At 47.9% G+C, this 23,885-nt stretch overlaps 2 protein-coding genes across 3 annotated transcripts in view; both read left to right on the top strand.

Annotated features, from left to right (window-relative positions):
• The first annotated feature begins 4,921 nt into the window (after window positions 1-4,921).
• On the top strand, window positions 4,922-11,264 carry KLHL33 (kelch like family member 33). The gene is made up of 4 exons (XM_060098263.1): window positions 4,922-5,678; window positions 9,398-10,322; window positions 10,438-10,605; window positions 10,712-11,264. The coding sequence occupies exons 1-4, from the start codon at window positions 4,922-4,924 to the stop codon at window positions 11,262-11,264; spliced, it is 2,403 nt and encodes an 800-aa protein (XP_059954246.1).
• A 9,213-nt stretch (window positions 11,265-20,477) lies between these two features.
• Window positions 20,478-23,885, top strand: part of TEP1 (telomerase associated protein 1) — a 41,678-nt gene continuing 38,270 nt past the window's right edge. For both annotated transcript variants that reach the window (XM_060096536.1, XM_060096537.1), the window contains exon 1: window positions 20,478-20,668. The gene's annotated coding sequence lies outside the window, so the exon portion shown is untranslated. The remainder of the gene's footprint in view (window positions 20,669-23,885) is intronic.

Below are 23,885 nucleotides of genomic sequence, written 5' to 3' on the forward strand. Positions count from 1 at the left end.
TTCCTCAGCTTCTCTAGCCATTGGACTAGGCCTACCCCTGAGCTCTATGCCCCTGCAGTTTGAAATCTTCCCAGATTCATGACTGTGAGGGCAGCCATAGGACTTCATGAAGGCATGAATATTGCCATACAACTTTATGAAGGCACATGTGCCACTCTGACTGCATGGTTAGGAAAAGTGAGCAGGGACGAGGTGAGTGCCATTGTCCGTTTGTACTCTGGGACAACTGCCCCCACTTTAATGGCCCTGTTCCTGTATATCTACCTGCTTTTGGTTTGTCTTCAGGTCCTGCTCAGGGATGTAGCCTGAGGGAGCAGGATTGTTGAGAGAGGTAGATGCCAAGTTCTCCTTTGCTGGTGGCTTCTGCACCTGCTGGAAGACCACTAAGTCTTCAAAAGCCTTTTGGCTACAGAGAAAGGAAACCCCAGATACAGAAGGGAACAGAAAGTATGTCATCCTCTGAAATTTCTGTCCTTGGGGATTTAGGGATAATAGGGCTTCTTCACTCTTTAGTTTTTCTGTTTTGCTGCCCAGCTGGCATTTCTTTCAAACTGGTAACCATAAACCTGTTCAGATGTAGGTAGAGATTAGCCAGTGTCTCCCCACAGCCAGTACCTCCTACCACAGAAACTCCTCTTCCATCAGATTTCGGCTCCTCCTACATGAATCCACTTAAGTCATTACTGTTTTTTGAGCATCTACTCTATGCCGGTCAGTGGGCTAGGTAAGATTTATCTCTCTAATCTTCCCCTCTGGTTCACTCACCTGGTAGTAATCAGAGAGCCCATAGAGGCAAGACCCTGGCTCTCAACATCTAATGAAGTACCAGCCATACTGGCACTCTGACCCTAGGCAGCAGCTCCCACTCTGCACACCCATGTCGGTCCTATTTCCTAAAACAAATCATACAGGAGCCTGGAAATGAGATTTAGGACACATACTCCTTCATGGGAAGAGAACCCCAACCCAAAGCAGTAGGACTGTCTAGGTACCACCAGTGCCAAAGCGGGTAATGGAAGTGTGTGTGCGTGGGGTTGGGGGGGACAACCAAATTTGATAATCAAAGAGCACCATACAATTCATTAATGAAACAAGGGATGGAGAGAACTGGTGAAGGAGGGGATGGGGGCCTACCTGCATATAAACTACTCTTAATATAATTGATAAATGCCTCTGGCTCATTTCATCACCTAGCCCCTCAGAGAAGCAGAAACCAGGGTTCCAGGTCATTCTGCACTGAAGGCAGGAGTGGAGGGCCTTAGCAGTTGTGGCAGAGATGCCCAGGTAGGAAAGTATGGTCTGTGTGATGGCAAGGATGGTTCCTTTGGGGAAGGGTCCTGGGAACAAAAGTTGAACCATCAGTGGAGAGAGAAGAGGGGTGATAGTGTGCTCCATGCCTGGACATCCTTGTCACCTTGAGGTCCCTAGAGATACTGGTCCTGCTGAGTACCCCAGTGGCTGAGGAGAAGATGGAAAACATACCAAGGAAACTGCCCTCTGGACCATGCCCACCACTGCGGGACAATATTATGAAAGAAAATGCTTTCTATATAAAGGAACAGAGAGAAAAGATGAGGTTTTGAGGAGCACCTCCTGGCTTCCTTTGTTCAGCCCCAATTATTACCCCTCTCCCCAGTTTAGTGTCAGTGACTTAGGTTAGGCTGGGAAGCATAAGGGATTTTTGGCCCAGGGACTTAACAGGACTCTGACTGGTCTGATGGCCAACTTGTGAATGACATACAGAATCAGAAGTTGAGGGTTCTTTTCTGAGGAGGACGCATTTCTCAGTCAGTTTCCCACTGTCTCACCTTGGTACCCAAAGAAGCCAGTGGCTTGTTGGCTGGGGTTTGTGGGGAGGAAGTCCCCAGCAGGTAGTTGATAAGAGAAAGGAAGATCAGGAAGAAGAAGATAATCTGGGCCTGTAATACCATGGGTGACACCACCCCCCTCCATAGAGAGAGGGAGAAAGAGGGAGGGAAGAAGAGACAGAGACACAGAGGTGAGTGGGAGGGAAGTAGTTCCTCCTCCTCCTCACTTTCCTTGTCTCATCTTCACTCTTCTCTCCAATCCTCTCGTTCTGTTTCCTACCAACCTCCTCCCATAAAGGAATGTGGCTAAATGGGTGTCCTCTTCCTTCTTGCCTCAAACTACAAAGCATCCCTTCCCATGCCAGAGGGGTGAATATCAACATTGTAAATACTGGGAGCAAGAACCAGGGCATTTCTCATCTGGTAGTCATGTCTAGTGCTCATCCCAACAGATCCTCAGAAGGAGTCCTCCTTACTTTCCCCTTCAAAAACTGGCATGTGGAGTCTCAGCAAAACCAGCTAGTTTCAGGTCTGGTCCCTGGAAATCTGGTCTGTCAACTACCCACACACACAATCCCACATCTCCCCACATTCCGCCCCTTCCTGATCTGTCCAGCTCTCACCGCCATCCCCTTAGTCTTTTCACCCCCAACTCAATTCCCCCTCGCCTGCCTTGGACTCCCACTCCACGCCTGCCAGTGCCAACGCCTACAAGGATAGTCACGGTCACCAGGCCCACCACCCGAAACTCATTTTCAGGATCCATGTTTGGTAGCTGCACCCCATGCTCCTGGAAGGGCAGAACACAGAGGTAGGGGGTCACAGAGATTTTTAATAGGTCCACCTGATTCTTAAAATGACTTTCCCAGGCTGGAGCCACGAAAATGCAAGCTGGGTGGTCAGCTGACTTGAGAAAAGGATGCATGGAGGAAGGGAATGGGCATTACCCAGAACAGGTCCAAAAGTGTCTCTGTGAAGCCCACTGTATGCACAGCCACAGCTACTGCATAGGAGAAAGCAAATATTTCAGTGGAACTGCCAAGCTCCAGACCCAGGCTGTGCAAGACAAGGAAGTAGGTACCACCTGAGAGGAGAGGAAAGAAGAGTCAATCAGTCTCACCAACTTCCAACAGGACCAGAGGCCCTAAGAGGTCATGGAGTCACAACAGACTCACCAGCCTTGACTTTGCCATTGGTGGAGACGGCTGAGATAGACAGGCTGGTGATAGTAGTGACTGAAGCCGAGAGCAAGGTAACGAGCGATCTGAGACCTGGAGTGGGATGGGAATGGGGCTCCTTTACTTCACTGAGGCCAAGTCTCAAATCCCTTCCTACTGTCTAGCAGAGTGCTGAGCCCACACCTATGCCAGCCTGAGCAGTGATCCAAGGCAGCTGCAGGTAGAGGATGATGCCCCTGATCATCAGGGAGGGAGGAGTCAAGGTCACCCTCAGCCCTTTCCTCTCACCCTCAGAGAGACCCTTGAGACTGTCCTCTGGAGCGAAGTTCTCTTTCCCTGCTTCCATCCCGAACCTTTGGGAACCCTGAGCACCAATCCGTTACCATGACTCCCATGACCCAGATAAAGTGCAATGGGGCCTTGCCAGGCCTGGCCCCCGAATTCTCCACATCATCTTTTGGGGAGTGTGGCTCCACATGGGGCTCCTGAGCAGAGGTGGAAGTAATACTGTCCCCTGGCTGAGATGCCAAGACCCTGCCCCAGTCAGCAGGTCAGCAACAAGAAGGACAGCTAACAGACCTGGAGGTGCTATGGGGCGAGGTCAGTCATAACGCATTTAATGGAGGGTGGATGATTGCACAGAAGAGCAGGTTTCATCCAACCTTCGGGGATTCGCTGTGGGGTATGGGCCTCGCCATGGTGGAGCCGAGCAGAGCCTCCAGAGACACGTGGCTGTGGTGGAGCTGTCCCAGGACCATGGGGTTGGCACAGAACGCAGATCAGGGTCCCGTGTCCTTGTCCTTGTTGGCAGAGGGAGGGCAGGGGCTGACCTGGGCTTTGTCTCTGCCAGATAGCGGTTCCTCCTCTTCCTGGTGGGGGCCCAAGGTGTTGGCCACCTTGTCTTGCAAAGGGGAAGACATAAGAGGATCCACGCAGAGGCTGGTCACTATCGCCCATTTCACAAGCCAGGACAACCATGGGCTGCCTCTCTGTTTACCCATTTGGAGGAGTGCAGCCCAAGGGTTGGGTTTAGCTCTCTCACCACCAGCTCCACGTTGGCACAGGGAGGAAACCCCTCGCTAAGGGTGGGTCACCCATGGTCGATAGCGCTGACCCATGCCCCTTCACCTCCCACACCCCTCTGCCCTTGTTGGACCAGATGGATGGGTTATATTTGAGTTTCACGTCAGGATTGTTCGTTCCAGGGTCCCAGCTTTATCATGCACAGAAAAATCAACAAAGGCCAGGACTGACCCCAAACGCACGCTTCACTCTTTCTCCCCACTTTCCTGCGGGTGTGCAGAGTCCAGACTTTCTTCACGCACCCGCTCCAGCCCAGTCCAGTGAAGGAAGCCTTTCTGGCCTGGCTCACTCCACCAGATCCCCACATCCTACTTGGCTTCCGAATTTGCCTCGCTCAGCACCAGGGCATGACCTACCAGTGGAAGGGGAGAGGAGGTCATCTCAGGTCAGGCCCAGGGGATTGGGTGTCAGAGTTTGGGCACCTGGAGACCAGCCCCCAGCCTTCCAGCACTGCCTATAATTAGCTGGGTTCGGTCAGGGACGGGGCCCCGGGGGCGCGTTCCCTCTGCCACGCTGTCAGAAGTAGAGCAGGCTCAAGTGAGAGGGCAAGTGGAATGCTGGTGTCTTAGGAGGGTGACTACTGGCATGGGGGCAAGACGGGCAGGGTACAGTTCCGGGTACTGGATCTTTACACATAGATCTTGCGTGCTTTGCTGCACCTGGGGAACCTCAGAGTCGCGCGGTGTAACCTACACGCTCGAGCCCTGGGATGGGGGGAGGGGGGTGAAGTAGGGAGAGGGACTGACATGTCGCCGGACTGGAGGCAGGGCTTCCTCTGGCCTCTGTGGGTCCAGCTCTTACCCTCTCTTCTCTTTCCTCTGCTTACCTGCAGCAATCCAGTGAGCTTGGGCCATGAGCGTCTCGGACTCCGCACATCGTCCCTCAGACCCTGAACAAGTCCCTCTTCTGGTCCAGAAGGACGGCCTTGGCCTCCCTTTGCCCACCAGGAGAACCCCGTCCTGGCCTCCGTCCCCGGATGAGGATCCTGGTTTGCCCCCCTTTCCTCTGGAAGAGCCTGGCCCCCGGCCCATGGCCCCGGGGAGCCTTCCCTCTCCAGCCTTGTCCCTAGAGAAAGAAGAGGAGGAGGAAGAGGAGGAGGATGGAGAAGACGCAGAGGAAGCCGAGGAGCTGCGCAGCGAGGCGCATCCCAGCCAGTTTTTCGCGGAGGCACAGCGGCTGCGAGAGCAGAGATTGTTGCTGGATGAAGACGTGTCAGTAGGGGGGCGAGTATACGGGGTTCATCGGGTGATCTTGGCCGCAGTCAGCAGCCTCTTCAGAGACAGGCTGCTGGGGAGCAGAGGTCTGCAACGCCCCCTCAGCCTGGATGTAACCCCTGGGGCCTGGGAGGCCATGCTGACCTTTGCCTATGAGGGGGTGCTGGGACCCGCCCCACGGGGGGATGTGCTGGCCGCGGCTGAAGCCCTGGGAGCACCCCGGGTGAAGGCTGTGGCCCAGTGGGGACGCGAGGGGGCTGGAAGCACCCGGGAAGATGAAAAGCAGCCCAGCCAGGCAGAGGAACTGAGAGAGAACCTGCGCACCATTGAGCTCCTGTACCAAGAAGGCATCGGGTGTGACCTGGAGCTGGAGGCAGGCGGCTGCCAGCTGCGGGGTGAGGGTCTGTGGGGCATTACATTAATGCAGGCGCATATGCCACCTGAAATGGTGTGTGCAAGCAGCGGGTGGTTCGGTCCCTACCATAGTGGTTTTGATCCCTGCTGCAGTCAGAATTTCCCCAGGGTGACATTTGGCACCTCTCCTGACCCACTGAGAATGGAGCATGCGCAGTTGAGTTGTTTTCTTAAGAGCACTGACAGATTTATGCTGTGGCTTTTCCTGTGCCCAGAAACAAGAAGGTTACAGTCAGCTGGCTGGAGCTAAGGGTATATAGTCCATGCCAGTAGAACAAGCAGGAGGTGATTGACTCAAACAAAGATTAACCAAAGGCCCTTCTTGGCATCTTCTATTTAGGACACAGGAAAAGCCAGAGGAACACAGTGGAAAAATTCAGTGTGTCCTTTCCCCTAAGTGAGCTTGACACCATGGCAGACGTGGACCCTACAGCTAGTGAGCAAGGTCTGGTACTGTTTGGCCAGAATCTTAAGGCTACCAGTTCATGGCACTTTGAAGTTAACTCTGCTCATCACCAGGAAAGCTGAAGAGGGTTGAATAAGTTGAGATTTATTCAGATTCTACTAACATTTAGTGAGGTACTGGGTACCAGGAATTTCTTTTACACATGCCATCTCTTTTCATCTCACTGAAAACCAGTGAGTTAGATATCATTATCCCTGGGTGCAGATAAAGAATATTAAATTCAGAGATGTTAACAGGTGAAAACCAGGATACAGGCCCACATCCACTAACCCAGTCTGCTCTCACTAGGCCATGCATTGCCTCCTATGCAGTCAAGTCAAAGACACATAGCACCTGGCAAATGGAGTCAGAGTGCAGACACATAAAAGTTTAACATGAAAAGGGATTTGTTTAGATATTATCTAGTTCAGCTCTTACACTTTATTGATAAGGAAATCAGTCTTTAAGACAAGTCCAAAGTCACATAGCTACTGCTCATTGGAGGAATGACTGGGACCCAAAGTGCTTCTGGGACTCCCCAAAGGAAAAGGATCCTATCTTAGTCAGCTTGGGCTGCTATAACAAAAATACCATAAAATACTGGGTGGTTTAACAATAGAAATTTATTTCTCATGGCTCTGGAGGCTGCATCAGGGTGTCAGCAAGGTCAGGTTCTGGTTAGGGCCCTCTTTCTGGTTTGTAGATGGCCACCTTCTCACTGTATCTTCACATAGCAGAGAGAGAGGGAGATCATCTCTCTCATGTCTCCTCTTATAAGGGCACTAATCCCATTCATGAGGGTTTCTACTCTCACACATAATTACCTCCCAAAGGCCCCACCTACAGATACTATCACGTTGGAGATCAGGGCTTCAACATATGAATTTGGTGGGGGCAGGGAACACAAACACTCAGTCCATAACAGACTTCTAAAGTGTTATCATTTCCAATAGCACTAGATGGAGGGGGAATTTCAAATTTCATAGTTATAAAATTCTCACAAGGGTTTGGAATTTAAACATCCTTGTATTCAATATCACTGCTTTCACTTCCTTTAAGAAACATTCCAACTTAGTGGTGGGAACCTGTCACTTAAAATTCTAAGGAATAATGATGAGTGAGAAGGGGCACAAAATACAAGTGGTTGTGAATCCTTTGTCAGTGGCTCTGAGCTATAGGCTGATTGATGGTATGGAAGATGAGATGGCTTACCTGCTTTACGGAATGCAAATTTTCTCAGTCAATATGGAAGCTGTCACTAATGTTTACTGCTTGGGAAGCACCAAGCTACTACGTACTGCTCAAAAAGACAGTGGAAAGCCACGCCGATATCACCTGCCCTTTGAGAGAGGTGAACATGCTGCAAGTGATCAAAGTAGCCTGAGGTTCATAAGCCTCACTGGGAGCTTGGGTCTGTGTGACCTGCCTGAGAGGACTTCTAGCAGCATTTCTCCTCTTTTTTTTTTTTTTAAATTAATTAATTAATTTATGTTTGGCTGTGTTGGGTCTTCATTGCTGTGCGCAGGCTTTCTCTAGTTGCAGCGGGTGGGCTACTCTTTGTTGCAGTGCGGGGGCTTCTCATTGCGGTGGCTTCTCGTGTTGTGGAGCATGGGCTCTAGGTGCACGGGCTTCAGTAGTTGTGGCACGTGGGCTCAGTAGTTGTGGTGCATGGGCTTAGTTGCTCCGTGGCATGTGGGATCTTCCTGGACCAGGGATTGAACCCGTGTCTCCTGCGTTGGCAGGTGTATTATTAACTACTGTGCCACCAGGGAAGTCCTCCTCTCTTTTCTGTTATGAAGCATTTAAAACATAGCAAAGAAAAGAGAATATTAAGATGAACACTCAAAACACCCATCACCCAGACTTAACAATTAACATTTTACTATATTTGTTTCATTTCTTTATTTTTTGCTAAAGTTTAAAGTAAATCTCAGACATTTCACTCACAAATACTTGGGTATGTGTCTCTCTAAAAGAGGAAATTTTCTCATGTAACCACAATTTCTTTATCATATCTAACAAAATTAACAATGATTTCTTAATATCGTATAGTCCACATTGAAACTTTCCCACTTGTCCAAAAAAGTGTCTTTTAGAGCTGCTCTGTTCAACCCAGGAGCCAATCAAGGTTTGCGCTGAACTCAGATATATGTCTCTTAAGCTTCCTTTACTCTCGTACAGTCCTCTCTCCCTTTTTTTTATGACTTATTGAAGAAACAAGATTAGTTGTCCTATAGAATGCTCCATGTTCTAGATTTGTAAGCATTTTCCCTCATGGTTTTGTTTAACTCATTCTTTTAGCCTCTCAATTTCCTATAAACTTGAATTTAGATCTGAAGGTTTGATTAGATTTTGGTTAAATATTTTGGTAAGGATACTCCATACTTGATGCCAACTACCTCAAATCGAGTTACATTAGGGAACATATAAGGTCTAGTTATTTAATAGCATTTTTGAATAGGACATTTTCAGAGTCACGAGGGCCATGCAGATAAGCAGGGAACTGATACACAAGTGTGCTCATTGCAGCCTGACATCAGTTACAGTGATCTGCCCAGACAGCCACTGCATGGAGATAGAAAATAAATCACTCCCTTTCACTAGGACTCAGTTCCCATATCTTAAAAGGAGCAATTGAAGTGGGTGATTTTGAAGGTTTCCAGTTTACAAGCACTAAGTCTTGGGTAAGAGGAGATGGCAGTTAGATGAGTGTGGGTCACAACCATTCCTGAGTGTGGTACCACTTTCTGAGTAAAATCTGACTAGCAGAATGGCTGATGTCAGTGGCTCTTATAATTGTAGAGGAAAGAACTTTATTCTGTGCACAATATAGAAAGACCTATATAAGTTGCACATTGGTCTTTGCAGTTTATTTTGTACCCCCTCTTAGCAAATGTTCTCTGTAGCATCTTTACTTGATTGATCAAGACCCTTTCTCTAATTGGCCTGCAGCAAAAAGACTAAAGCAATGTTTTTCAAAGTGTCTTCAGGCCACTCACATGAGAATCATGCAGGGTGCTTGAATATGTTAAAACACAAATTCCTAGGGTCTCCGTCTAGAGCTACTGAATCAGAATCTCTGGAGGTGGATCCGTGAAACCTTCACTGTAACAAGCACCCCACGTGGTTCTGGTGCATATACCGCAGTTTGGCCTGTGGTCTTGGGTGGTTGGCCCAAAGTTGGGGCTGTGAAGTCAGGAGAGTGCCTCGCAGTTTGCAACACTCTGGGTCCCCCTCTGCTTCTCCCTTTTGCAGTGCACCGAGCAGCCCTCGCCTGTGGCAGTGAGTTCTTTGGGGCCATGCTCCTGAGTGGGATGAGGGAATCCCAGGGCACAGAGGTGTCTCTGCATACCATCTCTGCCCGGGACCTGCGACTCCTTGTCTCCTTTGCCTACTCTGGGGTTGTGCGGGCAAGGTGGCCAGGACTGCTGAGAGCCGCCCAGGCTGCTCTGCGGTACCAGAGCTCTTCCTGCCTGGCTCTGTGCCAGAGAGCCTTGGCACAAGGCCTCAACCCTGCCCGTTGCCTGGCCCTGATCCCCATGGCTGAAGCCCCTGGGCTGGAGAGGCTCTGGAGCAAAGCCCGTCACTACCTCCTCACCCACCTGCCTGCTGTGGCTTTGTGCTCCACTTTCCCGTCTTTACCGGTTGCCTGCCTGGCTGAGCTTCTGGACAGCGATGAGCTACACTTGCAGGAGGAGTTCGAGGCCTTTGCGGCTGCACGGCGTTGGCTAGCTGCCAACCCTGACACCCAGGAGTCAGAGGCCAAGGCCCTGCTTCGATGTGTCCGCTTTGGCCGTATGTCCACCAGGGAGCTGCGTAGGGTATGGGCGGCCGGGCTGCCTCCACCCTTGAGCCCGGACTTGCTGCGTCAGCTGATGCTGGAGGCTGAGGTTCCAGGACAAGAGAGGCGGAGGGAGCCTGACCAGGCACTAGTAGTGATTGGCGGGGACGGGCTCAGATCAGACATGGCCATGAGACAGCCATCCCGAGGAGTGTGGTGGGCCCGGGCCTTTCGCTGCGGCGTAGGACTGGTTCGAACTGTGGAGTGGGGACAGCTGCCTGCCCTGCCTGCCCCCGGGCGCTTTCGGCATGGGGCTGCGAGCCTAGCCGGAAGTGAGCTCTACGTGTGTGGCGGACAGGATTTCTACGGCCACTCTAACACCCTGGCTTCGACTCTCAGGTATGGGCCCCTGAGAGCGGCTGGTCCCAAGGTGGGCAGCTGCGGGAGGTTGGCAGCCCAGCCAACCGCAGACTCCCAGGGTCACTCTTCCCATCTCTTGTCCCACTGTGTCCAGGTGGCACCCCAGGCAAGAGGACTGGGAGGAGATGGCACCTTTGTGCCAGGCTCGGAGCTTTTTCCCCCTGGTGGCGCTGGATGGACTGCTTTATGCCCTGGGTGGACGAGACAGTGGTGTTGCCCTCAGCTCTGTGGAGACTTATAGCCCCAAGCTCAATATCTGGAGGTGAGCAGGGAAGGGGGTGTTTCAGGCATCAGGGAGAGGCTAGGAGTCTTGGAAGAGGAGAACTGAAGATGACTGTTGCCTGATTACGTGCCCTGTTCTCCCACAGGCCGGCACCTGCTCTTCCAGCACCACGCTTTGCCCACGCAGCTGCTGTTTTGGAGGGCCAGCTGTACGTGAGCGGCGGCTGCAGCGGGACTGGCCAGTACCTGGCCTCGCTGCTGCACTATGACCCCAAACTTGAGAAGCCGGGGACACTTCTGAGCCCTATGGGGGTACCTCGTGCTGGCCACATCATGGCTGCTCTGGGTGGGCGGCTGTACGTAGCGGGTGGGCTAGGTGAGACTGGGGACCTGCTGAGCTTTGAAGCCTATGAACCAAGGACTGATAGCTGGACTCACCTGACCCCCCTGCCCTCCCCCCATGTCGGGGCTGCAGGCGCCGTGCTGCAGGGGGAGCTACTGGTGCTGGGGGGCTACAGCCACCGTACTTATGCCCCCTCCCACCTTATCCACGCCTTCTGTCCTGGCCTGGGCCGATGGCTGTGCCTGGGAACTCTGCCGAGGCCTAGGGCTGAGATGCCTGCCTGCGTCCTGACACTGCCCACCGTGCAGCAAATAGCTTTGGTTCCCACAGGACACCAAACTAAACCTGCCGGGTGAAGGGGGAGTGGTGGTGGATGGCGTGAGGAAGGGATAAGAAACATTTTGAGAGGATAGAAATGATGGGGGCAGGGATAAAGAGAAGGCTTTATTCATGATCATATTTCATTCTAGCACAGTGCTTTACAACTCACACAGCGCTTTTGTATGTATGATCTGCACTGAGGAAAAGGTGGTTCTGGAATTCCTAGGGAAAGAGCGTTGGGGAAGGAGAGGCAGCTGAATACCTAGGTAAGGAGAGGAGACCCAGGGGCAACTGTACAAGGTTTAGATTCTTGGTGGGGAAAGTGCATCTGGCTGGGCAGACAGTCGAGAAGCGTCAATAGCCAAGGTGTAGGGGCCATGAGAGGTCAGCTGGGAAAATGATATTCTGATCAATGGATGAAGGAGAAAAACGTGGAGAGGCCATCCATGAAAGAGCTGAGGAGTGTGGGGGAAGGACTGCGATTGCTGCTTCTCTTTACTCTCCAATCCCTGGGACACCCAAACCCTCCTGACAATGTTCTTTCTCAGGTAAACTTGTAGACCCAGTCTAGCGTTTCCTCAGCCATACACCACAGGCTGCCCCTAAGAGCCTCCTGGTTTTCAATCTGAGGAGGACGCTCCTGTCTGGACCCGGCACAGCACAGGGGCCTGAGATGCCAGGGCGACGAGGTGGGAGTGCTGCAGGCGGGGAAGATGAGGAGGGGAAGGAGGGAGGCGCCCATGGTGGCAAAGGGATGAAACAAGATTTGAGGGCATGGGGTGGGAGAAGTCAGGAGCCTGGCTGGCTTCTTTCCTTGCCTTTGGGGTGAGTCGAGGGATCAGGAGAGAAAATAGTACAGTGTGGTGTGAGGTCCTAAGTTGTGAGAGGAGGTGGCAGAGAGAAGAGTGAGAGGCAGAGGAGGCCCAGAAAAGTGGTTTCTTCTTCTGTCCCTTTCTTCCAGAGTTTTTTGAATCCATTTCCCTTTTTCTTGGCCAGGGAAAGTTGAGTCAGATGTTTCCTCTCTCTCTTCCTCCACCCTGCTTTTCCTTCCCTTTTTTTGCTCTCTTCTATCTTTTCTCCTTTCTCCCTCACAGTTATTAATTATCTACTGTGTGCCGGGTACGACGTGAGGCACTCAGGATCCCAAGGTCAGGGAGCTCCCGACCAGCACACAGACTTGTAAGCAAATACAAGTTTTACAGTGGACTTAGAGGTATGGACACTTGCCTCATACCTCTCCCGAGAGCCGCGTACCTCACATGCCTCGCAGTTGAAGGTATGAGAGCCCAGAGGATGCAGGAGGGAACTCTGTCCAGGGAAGACTTCTGTTAGGAAGGCATCATCAGATGGGTGTAGATTGAACTGGATCTTGAAGGCTTCCTGGAAACTCACCAGTCAGAGAAGGAGGGAGGCATTCCAGTCAGAGGAAAGAAGCAAATGGGGCATGTGGTGCCCTGTGTCTCCATAGCAAAGGGGAAGTCAGTATTCCAGGGATTCTTCAGAGAATTCTGCTGCTGTGCCAGCCTACTCTCTTCCCTGGAGCCTTCCTGAAGACAGTGGCTTTCACCTCATTGTATGTTCTCTTTCTTCACAACTCCCCAACGTCTTTCCTGTCTGGTATTTCCACTTCTGACCCCTGAGCAGCTTAAGGCAAAGAAGGGCCACTTCTTTGTACAGGTCAATTTTCTCTTACCCTTGCTTATTTAGATTCTCATGCTGCCAAGGGTGAGATGAGGGAACCTCCCTCGCATCTTTCTTCATCCCGGCCAGGAGAGACTTGACATGTTTTTGTTTATTGTTTTGAGATTTCATTATTTTATTAAGGATTTTTTTCTATATCTCTGTTTAGGAACATAGTTGAAAATGAGGAGGGGTAAGTAGGCTATATAAGAGAACAGAGAAGAAAGATTGAAGAAGACAGGGAAGAAGGAAATCGGAAGCACTGAGAAACTACGAGGATTGAGTCTTTAGGGTGAACTTCTGTGAACACGCTCTGTGATTTGTATGCAAAGACAGGCTTAAATAAAGGTTTCACCATGACTGAATCACTCTTGTGTGAGTTTCTCTATTGTAAAAAACAGTCACTATCCCTTGTAATTTGGCTTCTGTCTCCACCACACTACTGAGACCATCCTCCTTCCTTGTCACCATGACCTACTTCTCACCAAATCAAACAATCTAAGGCCATCCTCATTTTCTTTCATCTTTCTGCAGGAATTGGCTGGCTTGAAAATTGGCTTTCACCCGAAAAATTTCTCCTTCCCTGGCTCCAGAGATAGTACACTCTCCTACTCTTCTTACTTCTCCAATCCAAAGAGGCGGCAGAAAGTCAAATCATAGTGTCCAAGAGGGGGTGGTGCCATCCCAGGCAGAGCTGGCAGCCAAAGGTCCAAAATTATGTAGATGGGGGAGTTAGCTGCAAAAGGCTCTTGCTTTCATTACTTAGTTTTTTTGTTTGTCTTTTGTTTCTGGCTGCACCCCACGGCAGCCAAAACCCATGCAAAACCCGTGCCCCCTGCAGGGGAAGCACGGAATCTTAACCACTGGACCACGAGGGAAGTCCATTTTTGAAATTGTGGTTAGAATGAAAAGAGAGGAGGAGGTTTCTGATGTGAAGCAGGACACTGGTCTTGCTCTTGGACCACTCTTCAGTGGGAGGGGCCTGATACAGGCAAGGCAACGAGCTGGGGCCCTGGGCAAGTGCACTGAGATTCAGAGTAGTATCTCAACCCCAGAAAGGAAGTAGAGTGAGCATCAGGAATTGGGACAGAAGTCATTCCTACAGAGCAGGCAATCATGGCAATCCAGGGATTAGGCTACAGTCTGGTGAGTTCCTAGAGAGGTAGGATTCTTATCTTTGGTAAATCAGATAATGAACCAAGGTGTTGTAGGTACTCCCCTACTACCTGCCCCCACTCTTCCTTCAACTCTTCCTTTGTGGATGAGGGTGGAATTTACACACCTGCGCTCATCTTTTCCAGGTCAACTCAAGAACTGGATAGAACTGGGGGTGTAGGTTCAATACCAATTAAGTGTGTTGGACTATATGAGTCTCCTATGCCTAATTCTGGGTTGCCCATGTTCTTCTCTTACTTTGCTTCATGATCCTCTTCAGAAAGCTCACCTCTCCTCTATCCCAAGCCTTAATGACTCAACTGGGTTCTAATCGTATTATGTTTTTTTAGCAGCCCTCACCTCTACTTGGATTTACCACTATCATCGGTTCAGACTCATCGTGCTTTGTTGGCACTATCATTTTTCCTTTTTCCTGGACACAAAACTTTGTAATCATCTTGAGCTTGCTCTCCTCTTATCTTCTGCTTCACTCAACTCATCATGTAATTTTTTTTTTTTTTTTTTTTTTTTGCAGTATGCAGGCCTCTCACTGCTGTGGCCTCTCCCGTTGCGGAGCACAGGCTCCGGACGCGGAGGCTCAGCGGCCATGGCTCACGGGCCCAGCCGCTCCGCCGCACGTGGGATCTTCCCGGACCGGGGCACGAACCCGTGTCCCCTGCATCGGCAGGCGGACTCCCAACCACTGTGCCACCAGGGAAGCCCTCATCATGTAATTTTGAACTACTGAAATAGAAACCTTATTTGTCTCTTCTCCAGATATTTTCCCTGTCAAATATACTATATATATATATTATGCCCTGGACATCTGGGAAATCGATAACAGAAAAGGTTAAAAAATGAAAAAAAAGGGGGGTAAAAATCACATAGAAATCCTACTAGCTGCAAAACTAAGCGCTATCATTTATCCAGACGGACAGTCCAGGAGGTAGAAGCAACAATGTCTAACCAAAAGAGTGAAAAACTGGATAGAAAGATCGTTTAATAGAAACATGGAACGAAGAGATTTTGGATAGTGCAATTCAAACCCTTCTTTACACAGTGTAGAAAGCCAAGGCAGGTGGCATAGTCTGGATAATGAACAGGAAGGCTTTTCAATGAGAGCAGTCTCCAGGTGACATAACATCAGGACCAAGAGACTCACTGAGACAAGCATCACAGGTTAGGTCTACAGGCAGGACAGTTATTATGACATAATTACTCTGTCAGGGCCACAGACTACATTCCAAATCCTAGCTAACTCTTGGGATCAAGGGATCATAGGTGGAAAAGTGTGAATTTATCACAACTTCTGTTAATACAACTACAAAAATATACATACATTACATATATATACATGCCTATGCATAAATACATGCATGAATACATGTATGTGTCATTAGTGGTGAGATTATAGTCTTTTCTCTGAGAGATAGAAGTTTACGGTATTATTATTATGGCTGACGATTCAAGATACAATAACCTGTATTTCTGATTTAGAATTGTGAAAAAAGTATAGCTTGAGAGTGTGAATTAGAGTGAATTAGAATCAGTATCTTGGGTTCAAGCCCCAAATCAATTGCTGTTTTGGTAATCATGGGTAAGTCCTTTAATCACTTTGAATACCAGTGTCTTTATATATATATATATATATATCTTTATTGGAGTATAATTGCTTTACAATGTTGTGTTAGTTTCTGCTGTATAACAAAGTGAATCAGCTATATGCATACATATATCCCCATATCCCCTCTCTCTTGAGCCTCCCTCCCACTCTCCCTATCCCACCCCTCTAGGTGGTCACAAAGCACAGAGCTGATCTCCCTGTGCTATGTAGCAGCTTCCCACTAGCTATCTATTTTACATTTGGTAGTGTATATATGTCAATGCTACTCTCTCACTATGTCCCAGGCTCCCCTTCCCCCTCTGTGTTCTCAAGTCCGTTCTCAACGTCTGAATGCCAGTATCTTAATCCATGAAATAGAGATAATACCTGTACTGTCAACATCATAGTGTTATTATAGTCATGAGCTCCAGAGCTTGGGATAGTCCTAAGGATCTCTACACACATTTCAAAACGTGTACCCTGGTACTCTGAAATTAAGTTTCCAGGCTACACCCTTTTAGATTAGCAAGCTAGGTGACACCAAACAGGGTGGCCAGTATAGCACCCCTGAGACCATGAGTGCCATACAGAGGGTTACAGGTTTATCCCCAGCTACTCCAGACTAACACTGCTCCTGAGATAGGGATATGGATTCATCTAGACTCCAGCTGAGGCTAAGGCATTTAGGGAGCTAGAGGTCTTCTAGTTGTATACCAGCTTGACTCATTACCAGACAGGTAATCTGAGCCTCAATGCATTGCACACTTTTCAAGCAAACTGTCACTGATTAAAGCCAACTCTCTCATAACGGAGTAAGAACTGCTTGTTTTAGAATATAGCTAACATTGTTTAGGTGCCTGCTATGTGCCAGGCAGTGTGTTAACTGCTTTACATGCATTATCTCATTTAAACGCCAAACAACCCATAAAAAGTGGATGCTATTATTATCCCCATTTTACAGATAGGAAAACTGAAGCTTAGAGGAGTGAATTTACTCACCAAAGGTCACACAGTTTATAAATGTTGAGCATGTATTTAAACACAGGTAGAAGGACTTCCAAGCCTGCTGTCTTTATTATGCCACATCTCCAATGTAGATTCACCTCCATGGAGTGGTAGGCTTTATTCACGAAACTCATACTTAGACTCTACAAGTGGGAGCAGTTAAAAGGTATTAATATCTTTTAACAATCTATAATGGAAAAGAATCTGAAGCTCCTCTGGGATGCCAAGTGCAACCGAATAGGTGCTTGTCCATAAATCACTGCTTGGGTGATTCTTTGAAGCTGGCAGTGGATAGACTGAATAGAAGCACAAGCTGTGAATCTAAAGGTAAATATTCACAAAAGGGAAAAGAAAAATCTGGTGAAACCAAGGGTCCTTATAATCCCCAGGCACTCACTGCCCTCTCAGCTTCTTATCAGAGATCTACCCTTCCCAGTTCAAAGTCTACTCCCTTCAGGAAGTTGCTCACGGTTCCCCCTCCACAGAATCCTGAGTTTGTTCCTTAGTAGAATATAGCACTTCTCATAATTTGCCTTGTATTCTTGTGTCTCCTGCATGTGTCTGTCTCCTTTATGAGACCATGAAGCCTTGAGAAGAAGGCATGTTTTATACATTTTACATACTGTCTTGCACTTCATAGGTGCTTAACAGATATTTATTGACTCAAAATGGGGGAGGATAAGAAGTGTGCAATAAAATTGACTCAAAATGGGAGAGGATAAGAAGTGTGCAATAAGATTGACTAGAAGAGGTGAGCAAATTTTTAAAATTTAACTACAATTGATGTACAATTTCAGGTGTACAACTTCAGATTCTTTTCTATTATAGATTGTTACAAGATACTGAATATATTTCCCTGTGCTATACAGTAAATCCTTGTTGTTTATCTATTTTATATATAGTGGTGTGGACCTGTTAATCTCATACTCCTAATTTATCCCCCCACCCCTTTCCCCTTTGATAAGCATAAGTTTGTTTTTGAAGTCTGTGAGTCTGTTTCTGTTTTGTAAATAAGTTGATTTGTATATTTTTTTTAGATTCCACATATAAGCAATATCATATATTACTTGTCTCTGACTTACTTCACTTAGTATAATCATCTCTAGGTCCATGAATGTTGCCGCAAATGCCAATATTTCATTCTTTTTTTATGGCTGAGTAGTATTCCGTTATATATATATATATGTCACATCTTCTTTATTCACTCATCTGCGGGTGGACATTTAGGTTGTTTCCATGTCTTGGCTATTGTGAACAGTGCTGCTATGAATATAGGTGTGCATGTATCTTGTCGAATTAGAGTTTTCATCTTTTTTGGATGTATGTCCAGGAGTGAGATCGCTGGATCATATGGTAGCTCTATTTTTAATTTTTTAAGGAACCTCCATACTGTTCTCCATAGTGGCTGCACCAACTTACACTCTCACCAACAGTGTAGGAGGGTTCCCTTTGCTCCACACCCTCTCCAGCATTTATTATTTGTAGACTTTTTGACGATGGCCATTCTGACCCGTGTGAGGTGGTACCTCACTGTAGTTTTAACTTGCATTTCTCTAATAACTAGCGATGTTGAGCATCCTTTCATGTGCTTGTTGGCCATCTGTATGTCTAAAGGTGAGCAATTTTAATAGGTGGTAGGGCCCTTAATAAAGAGGCTTCTAAGGGCTGAGGAGATGGCACAACTTCACCCCAGAAAGTAGCAAGTCTGGACACTGCACTCATCAGTTGGATATTGCAGCTTAATACCATTGATCAACAATTATGGGTGTAGGCTACCTATGGAGGAGAAAGTGAGTCATCCTCTAAGAACTTGGAAATAAGCTCTATGAGAGTTAACCCAGTGGGGAATGGAGTGCCTCCTCAGCTCTGGTAGTTGTTCAGTTGGCAGAATGACAGTAATCTGAAGAAAGATTGCTTCAACTCAAGGGAGTGGCTAGTTTAGAAAAGCAGGACTCAAAGGAACAAATAATACAGGGTGCATTTAGCACTGTCCACCGAAAAGAAAAGCTGAGTTTGGACTTTGTAAACATCTTGTGAATTGAGAGATTTCCTCTGTTGCAAGGCAGAGACAGTTCATCTGGCTGTCTCAAAATCCAACTGAAATATCCTTTAGAGATCAGTCAGTTACTGTCCTTCTGCCTAGAGAATCATTCTAGACTGGTGATTTTCTAAATGTGTTTCCTGGATCAGAGGTCAGAATCCCCAATACCCAAGAGTTTCCTAGAAATGCAGATTCTCAGGTCCTATCCTAAACCTACCAAATCAGAAATTTTCAAGGGGGGTGAGCAAAAACCCTAGTTTTAATCAGGGGTTCTTAACCTTTAGCATGTATCAATATTGCCTGGAGAGCTTGTAAAATACAGATTGCCAGGCCTGGCCCCTAGGGCTTGAAAATGCAGACTCCAGACCCCACTCCACCTGTCTAGATCAGTGCTTCTCAAAGTTTAATGTAAGTGGGAATCTTGTAAAATTACAGATTCTGATTCAGTAGGTCTGAGGTGGGGCCTGAGAGTCTGCATTTCTAACAAGGTGATGCTGATGTTGCTGGTCCACAGCCCATACCTTGATTAGCAAGATCCTAGGGCAGAGATTCCCAAACTTGTCTGCACATTAGTATTATCTGGGGAGTTTCAAAAACTTCTAATGCCCAGGTCCTCCTCTGAAGATTGTGATTTAATCAGTCTAGGGTATGGCCTGAGTTTGAGGATTTTTAAAAAAGATTTCCAATGGTTCCAATGTGCTGGCTTTGAATTTCTTTGCTCTTTCAGCTAACCAGAAAGGAAACTCTAGATCCTCCTAGTCAACCAGGAAGCAATGGTCACCAGTTGCTATTCTTCCTGTACCACCAGTGTGATGCTAAAATACATTATTTATAAGTTGTAGTTCAGGATAATAAAGGGGACAGAAAAATATTTCTTATAAAAAGAGTGTAGGGACTAATGGGGTAGGTGGTAAGAGAGGCATCTAAGGAAGTTAGGTGGGATTTGGCTTAACAAATTGAGAATAAAGGATGCCCCTGATTCTGAGCTGAAGCTTCAGTTGTTACCTGAGAATGCAAGGGTACCCGCTACCCTTAGGAAAGGGATATTTTCCAGAAGACAGATAATCTATCTTACATGAGGTAAGCATGTTTCTCCTGCTAATATCTGTTTGGCCCTGCTCTTTATGAAACAGCACGAGCATTACCATCCTAAAGGTCACTTGTCCCTTTCCTGAGCCTGGTCCCACTTTCTGAAAACTGTTCCGCATTAGCCATTCAGGATGGCTCCAAAAAATTCTTTGTCCAGGGACCTATCCCAGATGGACATAAGCTGCTCTTAGTTCACTCTACCTTAATTATTTGCTATCTACACCGGTTACAGGCCATTGCTTTACTTTCCGTCTCCTTTTATTTCTATTTTCACCAAGTAACTTTCGCATGAATTAAGAGTCCCACTATACTATTTGATACCAGGACAAAAGGTGTCCAGATCGGCAGCGAACATGCCAAAATCTTTTTCAAGAAATGGTGTCGGAAGATATTACAAAAGAGAGGAAATTTAACAAAAGAGCGGAATTTGGTAGAGGAGGAAACCTGAGGGACAGGAGAAAAGAGGACGAGGAAGGGGGGAGAGGGGGGAAAGGAGGCGGGAGGGAGTGGGACTAACCTCTGGCCCCAGAAAAGGCTGCAATACTCTCTCAGCAGTTGCATCGCCAGCCGCGCATCTCTCCTCCCCGCGGGCCGCGACAGCCCCGCCCCGCGTCTGCGGCGGCGCGCTGTCTCCTCCCCGCTCCCCGCCCGGCTCCACCTCCGGCTTCCACTCTACCCACCCGCGGAGCCGAGAGCTCCCGGTCCTTTTCCTGCTGCCGAGGACCGAGCGGCCCCGCGTGACAGCCAGCTGCTTCAGGCCCGGGTGGCTCCGGGGACGGTCGAGCGCCGGCAGCAGCTGGCCCTAGCCCCGGGTCCAGGCGTGAGCTCGGCCGCTGGGGCCGGTGGGAAGGGCCTAGCGCGGCCAGGTAGTGACCTCCCGGGACTCCGCTGGGCGGGCGCCGGGAGGGGTGTGCCTCGGCCCTGCTCCTCCGGCAGCTCCGGGAGCGGGTGTGGTGTGTGAAAGGGGGAGTGGGAAGGATGAGGGAAAGGGAGGGCCGGGGGATAGAAGGGCACAGGAAGAAGGTGGAAGAGACCAAGTGAGAATGGGTCGCTCTTCCTTGCGCTGTGTGCTCCTTGGGACGGGAACCCAGGCTGTGCTTAAGCGTAGGCTGTCACACAGCCAACTTAAAAGTGTGGTGGCTATTAATGTGTTAACACGGCAAGGTCTCCAAGGCATACTAAGTGCAGCATAGTGTCTAAAGTATGATCCTCTTTGTGTAAAACAAAACAAAACAAAACAAAAAGGGGGGTGGTGGTGGATATGGGGGAAGGGAAGGTAGAGACCTATACAGATATTTGTATATGCATAGAAAGTGTCTGAAACTCTTCATATAGAACTTAGCAGTGGTTATCCCTGGAGAATGGAATTAGAGATGGGGATTTTTAACCTTTAATTTGTAGAGACTTTTACTTTTCATTTGTAGGTCAGCTGAATCTCCCTTCACAAACACCAGGGTGTGAAAAACATGTAACTATATTTCTGTTAACTTAATTTTTTAAAATTTATTTATTTTTGGCTGAGTTGGACCTTTGTTGCTGCACGAGGGCTTTCTCTAGTTGCGGCGAGCGGGGGCTACTCTTCATTGTGGGGCTACTCTTCGTTGCGGTGCATGGGCTTCTCCTTGCAGTGGCTTCTCTTGTTGCGGAGCATGGGCTCTAGGCACACGGGCTTCAGTAGTTGTGGCACACGGGCTTAGTTGCTCCGTGGCACGTGGGATCTTCCCAGACCAGGGCTTGAACCAGTGTTCCCTGCATTGGCAGGCAGATCCTTAACCTCTCCACCACCAGAGAAGCCCTGTTAACTTAATTTTTGTTATGAGACTTCTTCTTTTGAAAATCTTGAGTCGATTCTGAGATTCCCAAGTCCTTTCACTGGGGGCTTGTATAGTGCAAAGACATGAGGGAAATGTACAAGCCTATATAGGTCATCATTCTTGATGCAGTTTGCCTGCACTTATGTCCAGTGAGATATCCATTGTCCTTTCTGGTTCTGGATTGTCAGTCCATTCAAGTCTTCTTGGAAGTATTCTACATTCCTGTCCATAAGCTCTTGCATATTAAGGATTAAGCAATTGACTTAACAACATACTTATTCCTAAAATACATAAATGTAAATAGGAGATAAGCATTTGTCCAAATAAGAGAGTATGTACATTCCTAATGATATAAATTCAAGCATCCTCTCAGGCAGAGGTTCTTAACTTGTAATTAATGGAGATTCTAGGAGATCCGTGGGTGGACTCCCTGAAAATTGAATGCAAAGTAGTATATACTCATGTTTTCCTGTGAAAAAGCTCCATGGCTTTCACCAGATTCTCAAAAGCTTATGAGTCCCACTGACTAGACATTGTTGCAACAATGGTGAACAAGGCTAAAGAGCTCAGGAACTTATAGTCTGGGGGGATGAAAGACAAATGACCAGGCAATTACAATATAGAGGATGTGTTCTATGTTAGAGGAAGTACAGTGTGGGAACATAGAAGGACCACCTGTACCAGACTGGGGGCTGGGTGTCACCTGAGGCTCCTTGGAGGAACTGACTATTAAACTGGGGCCTTCAGAGTGAGAGGGAAGTAGAATTTGGCCTAGTAAAGGAGGGGCTGGGGAAGGGGGATGGTCTTGGTAGAAGGAAGAATCTTCTAGGCCTCTGCCTATGCGAAGTCCAGAGTCAAGAGATACCTTGGCAATTCATAAGCTGAAAACAGTTTCTGTGGTTCAGGCTTAACGTTAGATGGGAGTAGCAGTAAGGGGTGAGGCTGGGAGATCAAAAGCCAGGTTATGTGTGTGATGCTGGGCATGCAGAGATGAACAAGACACAGGAGGCCTGACCCTCAGGGAGTTTTATTTTATTAAGGAGAAACCATGAACAAGTAGGCAAATGGGCTAACAAGATAAATTTTTATTATGATGAAATAAACAAGGTGTTGTAAATGGTGGCTGGGGTATGTATTGGGAGCTCCTTTAGGCAGATCTACATACTGTGTGCCACGTGGATTGGAGGGTTTCAGCGATGACGGTGGCAGGCAGAACAGAGGATTGGATAGATCTCGGAGACATTTAGGGAGTAGAATCAATAGGATTTGGTAATTTATTGGATGATAATAATAAATAATAATAGCTTCCACTTATTGCACACTTACTAACTCTAAGTGCTTGATATATTTTTTTCTTATTTATTCCTATACAACTCTATGAGGTAGGCATTTATTTCAGTTTTGTAGGTGATGAACCTGCGGCACAGAGAGTTTAAGGAACTAGCCCAAGGTCCCATCAGGATTCAAACTCAAGCCTATTTTATACCAAACCCTTGTAAGCATAGGGGGCAATGAGGGGGAATGGATTTGGAGGAGAGGTAGAAAGATGATATATTTGGGATCTATGGAGTTTTGGGTACCTTTGAGTCATCCAAGGGGAGATGTCCAACAGGGGAATGGATAAATGAGTATGAAGCTCAGATGAGATCTAGGTCAAGGAATAAATATGTGAGTTGCCAGCATAGCAGTGTTATGTGGAGCAACAGAGTAGGTGAGACCACCCTGGGAAAGTATATAGAAGGGTTAGAAAAGAACTCTAAGCAGCATCAACATTCAAGGAAGAGCAGAGAAAGAACCCCCCAAGAAGGTGTGATCAGGGTTGTAAGAGGAAAACCGGGACAGCGCTGTGGAAGTCAAAGGGAGAGAGTTTCAGTGAGACAGTGATCACAGGGTCATATTCCACTTGAGAGATGAAGTAAGATAAGCTCCAAGATATGTCTATTCTTATAGTACGAAGAATTCCGTTAGTTACCTGAGAGGACAGCCTTGGAGGAATAGTGGAAAAAGAATCCCATTTAGTTGCTTAAGAGTGAGTAGGAGGCAAGGAAGTTGAGGTGGTGAGTATAGACAACTTGATCAAAATGTTTGTTTCTCTGGAGCTAAGAATCCAGAGTCCAGATTACGAGTATGGCTCGTGTGCTAAGTTGGGATCATACTGATAGCCCTGGGGGGTCTCCTTTACCCCTTCATGTGAAGACATGTTCCTTTCCTCTCCAGCTCTTACTTTTTATTTATTTATATATGTATGTATGTATGTATGTCTGGGCCA

This window comes from Mesoplodon densirostris, chromosome 4, assembly GCF_025265405.1.
Source record: "Mesoplodon densirostris isolate mMesDen1 chromosome 4, mMesDen1 primary haplotype, whole genome shotgun sequence".
NCBI classification, from domain to species: Eukaryota; Metazoa; Chordata; class Mammalia; order Artiodactyla; family Ziphiidae; genus Mesoplodon; species Mesoplodon densirostris.